At 54.3% G+C, this 11504-nt stretch overlaps 1 protein-coding gene across 3 annotated transcripts; it reads left to right on the top strand.

Annotated features, from left to right (window-relative positions):
* Positions 1-4070: 4070 nt before the first annotated feature.
* ORMDL3 (ORMDL sphingolipid biosynthesis regulator 3) lies at positions 4071-11504 on the top strand. 3 transcript variants are annotated; one of them, XM_082679982.1, is made up of 4 exons: positions 4071-4220; positions 8424-8623; positions 9338-9489; positions 9915-11504. In XM_082679982.1, the coding sequence occupies exons 2-4, from the start codon at positions 8450-8452 to the stop codon at positions 10048-10050; spliced, it is 462 nt and encodes a 153-aa protein (XP_082536108.1). In that variant the 5' UTR covers positions 4071-4220; positions 8424-8449; the 3' UTR covers positions 10051-11504. The 3 variants fall into 3 exon arrangements, with proteins under 3 accessions (XP_082536108.1, XP_082536107.1, XP_082536109.1); XM_082679981.1 differs by lacking the exon at positions 4071-4220 and adding an exon at positions 4996-5105; XM_082679983.1 differs by lacking the exon at positions 4071-4220 and adding an exon at positions 5529-5670.

Consider the following 11504-nt stretch of genomic DNA (forward strand, 5'->3'; position numbering starts at 1 on the left):
TTGTAAAGTGGAGATAATAAAAATACTTACTTTGCAGGGCCGTTTTAAAGATTAAGAGAGCTTATGTACGTAAAAGCCTTTGCCCAGTGCCTGGAACACAGCAAACGCTCATAATGTTGGCTGTGATTGTCACTGAAGGAGGAGCTGTGTTAGGAAGAGGAGGAAGCTGATCTGGGGCAGTGACCGCCCAGAATTTCTAAAGAGGTGAGGCCTGCTAAGGGTAGTAATGCGACTGGAAGGATGTGAGGGGAGCTTTTCCTGAAGCTACTGTTTTTATATCCATTGCCCTTTTGATCTGTAATATTTACAGTTTTCTAAACTGTTTTTATTTCATGAGAGAAAATCTCAATTGTCTGTATCAGAGAATATGCAGATTGAGGGGTTCCTAAAGAACAGGCTGCTCTTGGTTCCCAGAGGGAGGTTCTGGTTCTCTGGCCTTGGCTCTGGCCCTGGAGGCCCTGGCAGGCCTGACTCTTTCCCTCTGCAGCCCAAAATAGCTAACCACAGGGCTGGGCGAGGGGAGGAGAGCGGAGTGCCCACTGGCGATGCTGCCCGTCCCGGCACCTCCTCCTGTTTCTCATCAGCTTGGTAGCTCTCAGTGCTCTGTCTGCTCAGAATCACTGCCCCCTCCCTTCCGCTGCCACTACACACCCATGGTACCCCCACCCAAATAAAAACAACTGCCAACGAAATAAACAGCTCCTTGCTTCGTTGCACTTGCTCTGGGTGTGACCTCAAAACCTCCCCTTTGGGAAGGGGGGAGGTGAGGTGGGGGGAGCCGGAGGGTAGCAAGAGTGAATTGGAGCGGAGTAGGAGGTGGTAAGAATGGAGGGGTGCCATTCATTCCCCCAGGGGTCAGAAGAAGGGGCTCTGTTTCTTGATGCCCCACCTCCTCACCTCCCACCGCTACCATCACCCCAGGAATGTACTCCCAGCTTATTACCCTGCCCGTGTTTGCTATCTTGGCCCACACAGTGTATCTATGGCAAGCAGAGGCCACACCACCCTGCCAGATGGAAATACCCCAAGGCTGGGAACACGTCTACTTGAGCAGACTAAGGAGCTCCCAGAGGGCTGGGAGAGCCTGCAAAGGTGACTCACTCTGTTTTAAAAACACAAACAGTTTCCATAAAAAATTTAAAACGAATAATCTCACATTACACAAAGTTTGAAACTAGAGAATGAAAAAGATCACCCCCAAACCCTCCATCCTAACACAAGATCTGTTTTTATTTTATTGAATTTCCACAGCCTAGTAAAGTAGATGCTCAAATATCACTCAAATGTGGAATGGATTAACAAAAGTTGATACATATATAGAGTACTCACTGTGTGCCAGGAATTGTTCTAAATGCTTCACACTTAATGACCCATTTAATCTTCACAACAACATGAGGTGGGTATCACCATGATCATCAACATCCTTCATTTTTAGGAACGGCAGCACAGAGAGGTTCGGTGACTTGCCTAAGGTCACACAGCTGGTAACTACAGGAGATGGGAGTTGAACCCTGGCAGTCTGGGGCCAGGATCTTACCAGTGTTACTCTATTTTGTCTCATCAGAATCGTTAATGCATATGCAGGTTTATAAAAACTTATTATGGACAATTTCAAACAGAATCTCATGTTCCCCTCCCCCAGTTTCAATAATTATCACCTCATGGCCCAACTTGTTTCTTTTAATCCCTTCCCCCATTCCCAGCCCCGATGATTTTGAAGCAAATCCAGTCATCATATCATTTCATCCACACATATTTTAGTATTTATCTCCAAAAGATAAGGAGGTTATTTATTTATTTTATTATTATTATTTTTTAATGTATTTATTTTATTTTTGACTGCATTGGGTCTTTGCTGCTGTGCGCAGGCTCTCTCCAGTTGTGGCGAGCGGGCGCCGCTCTTCGTTGTGGTGCGCAGGCTGCTCATCGTGGTGGCTTCCCTTGTTGCGGAGCACGGGCTCTAAGCACAGGGGCTTCAGTAGTGTGGCACGCGGGCTCAGTAGCTGTGGCTCGCGGACTCAGTAGTTGTGGCTCACGGGCTTAGTTGCTCCGCGGCATGTGGGATCTTCCCGGACCAGGGCTCAAACCCATGTCCCGTGCACTGGCAGGCGGACTCTTAACCACTACGCCACCAGGGAAGCCCGAGGTTTTTTATTGAAAAAATTACCACAGCACCATATCATGCCTTAAAATGTATATTTCATTAAGATCATCAATTTGAATAGTTAGTGTTCAAATTTCCTCAATAATTTAATAAAATATATATATTTTTAAAAGTTGGTTTGCTTGAATGAGGACCCAGATAAGGTTTTTGGTTGACAGATTGCTTAATTTCTTTTAAGTGTAAGTCTCTCCCTTTCCTTTTTTTCTTCCAGTTTATTTGTTAATAAGGGAATTGTGTTTGTTTTGCTGACTGCACCCCTGGAGAATGCTCAGGCTATATACATATATATTTTTTTGGCCGTCCTGTGGGGCAGGGCTTGTGGGATCTTAGTTCCCTGACCAGGGATTGAACCCGGGCCCATGGCAGTGACAGCCCCAAGTCCTAAACACTGGGCCGCCAGGGAACTCCCAGCTCATGCTATTTTGTATCCTGATCTTTTCATCTAACTTAGCAAACGTTTTCCTATACTGCTTATTATATGGCTTCCTACTATGCCACCGAATGGATATAGTACGATTATTTTTTTCTTGGGCATTTGGGTTGCTTTCAGTTTTCCATTGTTATAACTAACATTGGAATAAAGATCTTCGCACATAGTGCATGGTACGTACTTCCTTAGAATATGCTACCAGAAATGGAATCATGGCTCTGAGGCCTGAACAATCGTTCAGCCTCTTGGCACAGATCACCAAGTGTCTGTCCAAGCGGTTATGCATGCCCAGCACCACACAAGAGTGCTGTCACTCATTCTAAGTACTTAGGCCTATTCAAGGCTGAAGGATGTTTGGTGAAGACGTGATAATTATGAAGGCAGAGAGCTAGAGGAGAAAGATGATGACCGGGACTCAGGCTAAATTAAGCAGAAAGTGATCCACAATTTACCACAAACCTAGAGTGAGTCAGTACTCTGTTCATTCCTGTTGTGAAAGATAAAAAACAACAAACCCTTGATAACAGGAGCTATTAATAGGGCATGGCATGTCCAATAATCTTTCTGTTAAGACTATGCATTAGTCAGACCCTTATTTGAGACATGGATCCAGTCTGGGTCACTGAACTTCACAGAGAGTGAGGAAACTGGCAAAGATCAGAGAGCTTGATCAACTTCGGGGAAGACGGAAGAATCCCAGAGAAAAGTCGAAGGAGACAAGTAGGCTCACTTTGGGAAAAATAAGAGACTTTTTTTTTTTTTGCTGTACGCGGGCCTCACTATTGTGGCCTCTGCCGTTGCAGAGCACAGGCTCCAGACGCGCAGGCTCAGCGGCCATGGCTCACAGGCCCAGCCGCTCCATGGCACGTGGGATCTTCCCGGACCGGGGCACGAACCCGTGTCTCCTACATCGGCAGGCAAACTCTCAACCACTGCGCCACCAGGGAAGCCCAAGAGATTTTTTTTTTTTGCCTCAATACTGGGGAGGCTTCTAAGGAAAGGACAACACTCAGTTTTTGCTTATTTCTTCACAAGGCTGACTGTAAGGAAAGGGGCCTCTCCCTACCAGTAGGAACTTCTGTAAGACACAGCAAAAATTTTTCAGACTCTGGGGTGACCATTTAGGTCTTGGGCTGAGTGCTCTTGGGCTACTGTCCCTGGAAATATTCGAGAAGCTGCCTGTCCTGCTCTGAGTGTTTCAGATATCCACCTGCTTGGTGCCCACTAGGTGCCTCTGGGGGCCCCACTCCTGCTTTGTGACAGCTGTTCCCTGGAAGCCCCCTTGGGGAGGGGTGGGTGAGGTCACCAGAGGAGTGCTCCCCAGGTTCGCTGGGCCAGCATTCTCCTTTTTGTCCCCTCACCTTCAGTGTGTGTTTACAGCCAGTCAGATTGGCGTGTCATGACATCACCTGACCCTGCTATTCCAGCCCTGTTGTGAATAGAGTGGACTTAGAACCTGGGTCGGGGGATTGGAAACTCCTCAAACAAGGCACTCTTGGTGACATGGAGAGTGGGAGTGACCCAGGAGACCTCAAGAGTCGTTTAGTTCAACCTCCTAGAGCAACAGCTTCCTACCACGCAACAGCTGCTATACATACATTCTCCTGAATTCCCACAACCTCGGAGGTAGGTTTTCACAGGCATGGAATTGGAGATTAAGACAAGTTATTTGCCCAGGGTGACACTGCTGGTGAAGCAGTGCCTGCTAAGTCTACCTGACAGGAAAATCTGGGCCCTTGCCTTTAGAGAATGCAGAGGTGAAAAGTGCAGATCCGAGAGCCTCCCACCCAAAGCCAAACAGCTGACCAGGGGCTGGGACTCAGGGTCTTGGCTATTCATCAGGTCGTCTTCCCAAGTCCTCTTCCAACTTCTAATGTGGGGAGGCCGAGGATGGGACCTGGCCCAGGCCAGCCTGGGTCAGGTGTAACTGAGGAGCAGACAGGCTGTGGACTGCGTTCTCTGCCCCGCAGACTCTCATCCTAAGCAACGTTGTGAAAAGCCCGCTTCCAGGAGCGCCCAGCGCCGGCTGAGCCAGTGGATTTCTGGAGGGCCAGGGCAGAGGCAGCGAGGTGTAGATGAAAAACTCTGACTTGAAGTCAGAATTTCTGGGGGGACCCAGCCAGGGGCTGTGCAAGCTACTTAAAACTCCAAGTTTCCTCGCCAGCAAAATCGGGCAAGAGTAAACCCCACAAGCAGCGCGCAGACGCCGAAACAGGCATTGCCATGCGCCAAAGCGATACCATCTGATCTTTGTTTCTCTTGCTATTGAAAGCTCCGTGCGGCCCCAGCGAGGCCTGGGCTGGAGCAGGGGTTAAAAAAAAAACTACAACTCCCAGGAGGCGGCGGGCGGGCCGGCGCTGGGCGGTGACGTAATGGGGGCCGGCGCGGGTCGTTGATTCGGCCGGAGCTGCCAGCGGGGTGGCTGCCGCCGCGGCTTATTACAGCTGCTGGAGCAGCCGCGGCCCTCGCCCCCGGGCACCCCTCCCGGGCCTCGAGCTCCGGCCGCGCACGGTGAGTTCGGACGGGCGGCTTCGGAGTGGCCAAACCGGGAGCCTCCTGGGGCTAGAGGCGGGACGGGAAAGGAGGTGGGGGCTGCTGGGGAGGCGCCCGTGGCTGGAGGGGACCGGGACAGGGTGAGCGGAGGTGGAGGGGGTGCGTCAGCCGAGCGGGGGGCGGGGGGGGCGTGCATCAGTCGAAGGGATGCCCAAAGGGGAAAGTGCGGGAGGAGGCCCGGGATGGGGCGTAGAAGAGGAGTGCTCGGTCTGGGGGTGGGGGGCGGGGAGAGGCTGGGCTTCGGGGATAAAGGTTTGTTCGCTTCCAGGGCTGGGTGAACGCGTGGGGGTGGGGGTGGGGCTCCGGACCGGGCCAGGCTCCGAGTGCGAGGTCCCAGGCTGGGGAACGGAGCGGAGGCTCCCCACTTCGGCTTGAAGTCCCACTCAGAAAACCCCAACAATAGTGAAAACTCCGCCTCCTCGCTTCACCCTCTCCCCGTGCTAGTGTGGGTTCCCTCCTGTACTCGCCGTTTTTCCATTCCCACCGCCACGCCGAGTCCGGGAGGCAGAGCCGGAGCTGCGAGGTGAACGACTGTGGCCCTGCGGGTTGTGGGGTGGGCGGAATGAAAATGGCACTGTGGCGTGCTGCCAGGGACTCCCCGTTAGGGTCCAGGTTGCAGGCTTTGTGCTCCTCACCCCAGAAGGCGAAAGATTTGCTGCCCTTACTTGGGGGAGAGATTAGGAAGCGCTCACCTGGCTGCTGGCACTGTGGCCTCGGCTTAGGTGTCTGACAGACTGGCTAGGCAGAGATATTTGTATACGGAGCCAGAGAGGAAGGGAGGGAATTAGTAGGAAAGAGTTACCAGCAAGAAAGTAGTTAACAGAACAAAGTTGCTGCAGGCTCTGGTTTGAGGCAGGTTGTGAAACCACATCAGGGACTGACACAGGCAGCCACCTGCCCGCTGCCAGCGGTGGCAGCAGAACTTTTCAGGCTCAGCTGCTGTGCGCCTACTCTCTCTCCAACAGCTTCTTCTCTCCATTTCTCCCCTTCTGGGCCAGGGGAGTTGGTTATTTCACTAGCAGTGGTGATATGTACCCTTAGTCACACAAAAGTCTCAAGAGTGCTTCTTGCCTCCAGTTTTTTTCTTAGTTTATTGACCTCTTCTGTTTTTTTCTTTTTTTGGGGGGCCTCTTTTGGGGGGGTGGGCTCCTGAGATGTTTTGTTCTCAGGGCACTTAGTGTTCAGGTTTCAGGAAGAAGCTTCCCAGGGTGTCATTTAAGTCATAGGTCTGGGCCCCTCCTAGACTCATCAGGCTTCGTTGGATGCCCTGATACAGCCAGAAAGGAGTGTAGGATGATCTGGAACTCAGCAAGGCTCTTAGCACTCCTGGACAAAACACTAGGGAGGACTAGAGGTCTAGCTACTCCTACACCCTTGAGGGTCTAGGTTAGGGAGAAGTGGGGAGGGGCAGCAGTGTCTGGTCAACTTGGGGAATTCTTTCTCTCTCCTTCGTCAGTAATGAAGTCCTTCAGAGCCCTCACTTCCTAGCCAAGTCTCCCCGACCACCCTGTCCACCAGGTGGAGGCTTTTGTGCAGTAGGTGTCCCAGGAGCTCTGGTAGGGTAACTGAAGCCCTAAGGCCCTGGGAAGGTAAACACCTGAGCCACTCCTGGTTTTCTGGTTCCTTGGGTTTCTCTTAGGCCCAGTGATCCAGCCTGATGGGTCGAGCTGGTGGGTCCCAGGAGCATCGCTACTTTTGGATGCACCCTGGACCATCTCATGTGTTTGTATGTTGGGAAAGTGTGTTGTGGGTCACATTTCCCCTGAGGTCTTTAAGCTTGGAGCCATCTGAAAGGAGGAAACTTGTTCCCATTATCCTGGAAGTAGGGAACTGATTCTTGAGAATCGGCTCCTTTGCAGACTCTGTGATCCTAGCCAGAGATAGAGGGCAACCGATTCTGAGGGGGTTTGTTGCAGCAGGGTGAGGGAGGTGACCTTCTGGGCACTTCCAGGATGCCCTCATCTGTATCCCCAGGAAAGATGGGGCTGTTATCATGGTGATGACCTTAGGGTCTTTATCAGGCAGGATCTTCCCTCAGCTAGGGAGGAGAGCCAGTACAAAGGTGCCATCTGTCCCCACCTCCTGCTGGTCACAGGGCCCTCAGGGCCCTCAGGGATCTGGGGACAGCTCAGCTCTGGACATGGGGCTGCTCGTTCCCCTCCTTACCTGCATCCAGGAATGCAGCTGGGCTGCGTTGTTTCATGGGCATCAAGGGCAGCCCTCCTGGTTCCTCCTGCTGCAGGGCTTCTGCCCTTAGAGCTGGGCAGGGGAAGGCATGGTGCTAACTTACACCTGGAAACAGGTGCTGGGAAAGGAGGCCCAGGTGACGATGGGTGGGCAGAGAGAAAAGGGGGGGGGGTAGGAGAGAGGCCACAGGTGTGGTTTTGTGTCCCTGGGAGAGGTATGTTGATGTGGGCTCCAGCCACCCGTGGGAGCTGTAGGTGTTGGCTGTGTTCTCTATCCTTGCCTCTCCTCTGGTGGGGAAAAGGGCCCTGGTAGTTTGGCAGCAAAATGGGTGGTATCACGAAGGGGTAGCCTGAGTGGCTGCCAAATGGATGAAACATCTGGACGGAAAAAAAAAAAAAACATCTGGACGGGTTGTTTTGTGTCACCAAGAAGGCAGCTTCCAGGTCTGGGCAAAGTTCGTCTCTAGTGTGTTTTCTCTTTTCTTCCCTTTCCCTCTCTTTCTACGCTGCCAGTCATACCCAGGATTGGAGAATTAGGGGAGATGGGTAGAAGCAATGACCCCCTAAATATTTTATCCACTACTGACTGTTCTCATCTCCTTTTATTCCTTGTAACGGGAGGGGGGGGCTCAGGGGTGGAGGTGTCTTATATCAGACCCTCAGCAAGACGGAGTCCAGCAGGGGTTATGCCGAGTGATTCTAAGGGCACAGGCCTCTTCTCCCCTCCCCTGGGCTTCGTGGGAAGAGGACCCTCTGGAGGGTGAGATTGCGGGATGGGCAGTGGTTTCTTGACTCTGGGGCTCCATGCCTCTTGATGACCTATCCACCCAGGCAGTCCCAGTGCCTGGAAGGGCACTGTCCTGATCGGACTATGTGCGGAGCAGCCTGGTGTTCATCCCAACCCAGCAGTGAGAAATGAATAGAGTTAAGTCTACATGGACTTTCTCTGGCCTCCTCGCTTGAGAATCAAAATGGTAGACCTGCTTGGAGTTCTCGGGGAGAGCAGAGCCTCCTTCCCTGCAGGATTTGGAGGGTGTGAGAGGGCAGGGAAAGTGGTGTGACCTGTCTCACCTGTGCTGCTTGTTTGCAGAACGGTGGCAGGAGAGGGGCCGCAGGATGAATGTGGGAACAGCACACAGCGAGGTGAACCCCAACACGCGGGTGATGAACAGCCGTGGCATCTGGCTGTCCTACGTGCTGGCCATCGGGCTCCTCCACGTCGTGCTGCTCAGCATTCCCTTTGTGAGCGTCCCCGTCGTCTGGACCCTCACCAACCTCATCCACAACATGGTGAGGACCTGTTGCTGCCTGCCTTTGCTGGGGCTGGGGAGGATGGGAGCCCGCCAGACCTGGGCCAGACGTCAGGGTGACCTGCTGACGGCACGTGTCAGCAGAGCCCGGACCCCACCCTCTTCTTTCTGCCCCACTCCTCTTTATTGGAATAAAATCTGCAGATAGGTCCACACCTCTAGGATGGGGTGACTTGTGGACCTGGAAGATGGGCCACGGAGAGCTGAACTAAGGGCCCTAAAGAGTCCAGAGGACCCAGGTCCTAGCCTGGGGCAGAAATGCCTCTTTTCCGAGTTAGGATCTCAGAGCATCTTTTCCTCTTGCCCCTCTCTGCTCCCTCGCTGCCTGCTTGCTCCCTGGTATTCTTTTGGTGGGCAAGCAGGGGCCTCGTTCCTTCCCATCTGCTTGCCCCCTGCCAGCTGGCAGGCACAGGGAGCCTAGCCCTGGGCTGGAGGGGTGGCGTCTCCATGCTGGTTCTGTGGCTGACACCTCCCCGGGAGTTCTCCTCATGCCAGGCCTGCCCTCTCACCCGGTGGGTCCCCTTATTTTCTGGCCAGGCTCCCAGCTCCTCCCACCTGACCTCCAGCCCGCATCCCCCTGCCCAGCGGAGGGGGCTGCAGATCGCCAGGAGCCCACGTCTGTGGCTGGGGCGGAGGAGCTGAGCTGGAGGGCCTTCGGCCTTGTGCGTCCTCTAACAAAGGCCCCTCCCTCCAGGGCATGTACATCTTCCTGCACACGGTGAAGGGGACCCCCTTTGAGACCCCAGACCAGGGCAAGGCGAGGCTGCTAACCCACTGGGAGCAGATGGACTATGGAGTGCAGTTCACGGCATCTCGGAAATTCCTGACCATCACACCCATCGTGCTGTGAGTGCCTTAGGGAGAGGGGGACGCCAGCAGGAAGGCCGAGGCCTGGGGGACCCTGGGGCCCTGCAAGGCTTAAACCCCTCGCCAGCTGTGGCTCTTGGCATAGGAATGAGCAAGGGAAGGAAGGTTGGGGTGTGCCTGGGTCTTACACTGGGCTCAGGCTGTGCCTCCCTGGTCCTGTCTTTCCTCGGTTGGGGCTTCCTTCCTGCCAGTGAGTTTGGCCCATGGGCTTGGGGTAGAGCAAGGGGACTGGGTCAGCAGGGGCTTCTTTAGCTGCACAGATCTTGCCACCCTACTTCTGTTCTGGGGGGGTCTTTCCCATAACTCCTCGGCTGTCAGGAATCTGCCTCCCCCGACCAGGGAGTGAGGGAGAAAGGCGTCTTCCAAACAGCGTCTTATACCTGCCCCCAACCTTCCCCACCCAGGTACTTCCTCACCAGCTTCTACACCAAGTACGACCAGATCCATTTCATCCTCAACACTGTGTCCTTGATGAGCGTGCTCATCCCCAAGCTGCCGCAGCTCCATGGAGTCCGGATTTTTGGAATCAATAAGTACTGAGGGCGCAGCCCCTTCCCCTGCGTGGGATGGCAGGGGAGGGGTAGAAGCCTGTGCTGTGACGCTGAAGACAGAAGGAGCCGCCGGGTACCGCCGGAGCTGGGGGTTGAGCCTCTGGGCCCTAGTTTCCCCCTCACTTCCCACAGTAGCAGACTTGAAGTAGTTTGGGGTGGGCCCCCCCGGGCCCCCCCCCGGGGCTCTGACCCCTCCTGATTCTTTTGATCTTTTCCTTTTGCCTCATGGGGGTGCTCCTGGAATGCGCTGGGCTCCTGGGCTGAACACAGACCTATGAGGTTCGGACGAGAGGCCAGGGAAGCCCCCTGCTCGCTTGCGCCTCCTTGGCCTGCTAAAGCACTTTAACCCCCGTGAGCAGGGCAGAGGGAACGGTACAGCTTCTAGTTTGTTTCACTTTAATTCTTAAGTCTTTAGGATGACACTTAGTGTGTGCTTATCTATACGAAAGCAGTTGTGTGAGCGTGCCTCATCCCTCTGGGTAGAGAATTGTCTAATTCAAGTCAGACAGCTCCCGTACAGCACCCCCCGGGGTACTAGGTGCGGGTGGGGAGGGTAAGGAGATGTGGGGGGATGGGGCTGAGTGTGCATGGCCTGGTCCCAGAGGTGGGGGGCCAGGGCTGCAGCCTTCTGGCCCTGGTGGAGGTGGGGAGGGGGCTGGGGGCAGGGGTGGGGAGGGTGAATTGAGACTGAAAACAACGGGGCCGCAGAGCAGCGGGGTTTCGTGTAAGATGCGGGGTGGTGGGGGGAACAGACCCAACCTCATTCTTTGGGAAGTGGTCAGGGAAGGGGGCAGTCTTGGAGGGTCACTTACCCACAGCATGGTGGGGGTAATGGGAAGGGAGGCGGCTATGGGTTTGAAGCTCTGGGGTTGGCATGAGGGGGTGGAGATGGGTGGAAGGGGCCTGTGCGTCATCGTAAGCACAGGTCCAGTTTGACGCCCGTCTCTGCAGTGGTGTGAGGGCCGCGGGGACATGGGACAGACATGATGAATGGTGGGGCCCTCCTGCAGCCCTTCACCCGGTAACCTCCTTGTGCAGACTGCGCTGGGGCAGGGCCTCTCGTGTGGCATGCACCTTTGGGGCCATCAGGCCACCTCCAAAGGGGTTTGGTGGGCTTCAGAGTCCCGCATGGTCCCTCTCAAGCGGGACAGTGGCAGGCGCAGGGAGTGACCTGCAGGGGCGGGAAGGAGCCACCTTCTCCCCTCCCCAGCCTGACTGGGGTCCGTGTTACTTCTGAGAAGGTGTGGGTGCCAGGGCGCTGAGGGAGCGGTGGCAGCGGCGGTGGTGGCGTCACTGGCCCTGTTTTCTGCATCCTGGTCCCCCCAACCCCCGCCCCACGTATCATAAGGAACTTTGACCTCAAAATCTTTCTAAGCAAAGTGTGAATAGGATTTTTACTCCCTTTGTACAGTATTCTGAGAAACACAAATAAAGGACAGTGTG

The sequence above is a fragment of the Grampus griseus genome, assembly GCF_964374135.1.
Source record: "Grampus griseus genome assembly, chromosome: 20".
In the NCBI taxonomy this organism is placed as follows: domain Eukaryota; kingdom Metazoa; phylum Chordata; class Mammalia; order Artiodactyla; family Delphinidae; genus Grampus; species Grampus griseus.

What these genes read in the sequence shown, in the direction of transcription:
- ORMDL3 (XM_082679982.1), top strand. Translation starts at nt 8,450, where the DNA reads ATGAATGTGGGAACAGCACACAGCGAGGTGAACCCCAACACGCGGGTG. An exon ending in CCAACCTCATCCACAACATG is followed by an intron (nt 8,624 to 9,337) that starts GTGAGGACCTGT and finishes CCCTCCCTCCAG; the next exon opens with GGCATGTACATCTTCCTGCA. An exon ending in ACCATCACACCCATCGTGCT is followed by an intron (nt 9,490 to 9,914) that starts GTGAGTGCCTTA and finishes TTCCCCACCCAG; the next exon opens with GTACTTCCTCACCAGCTTCT.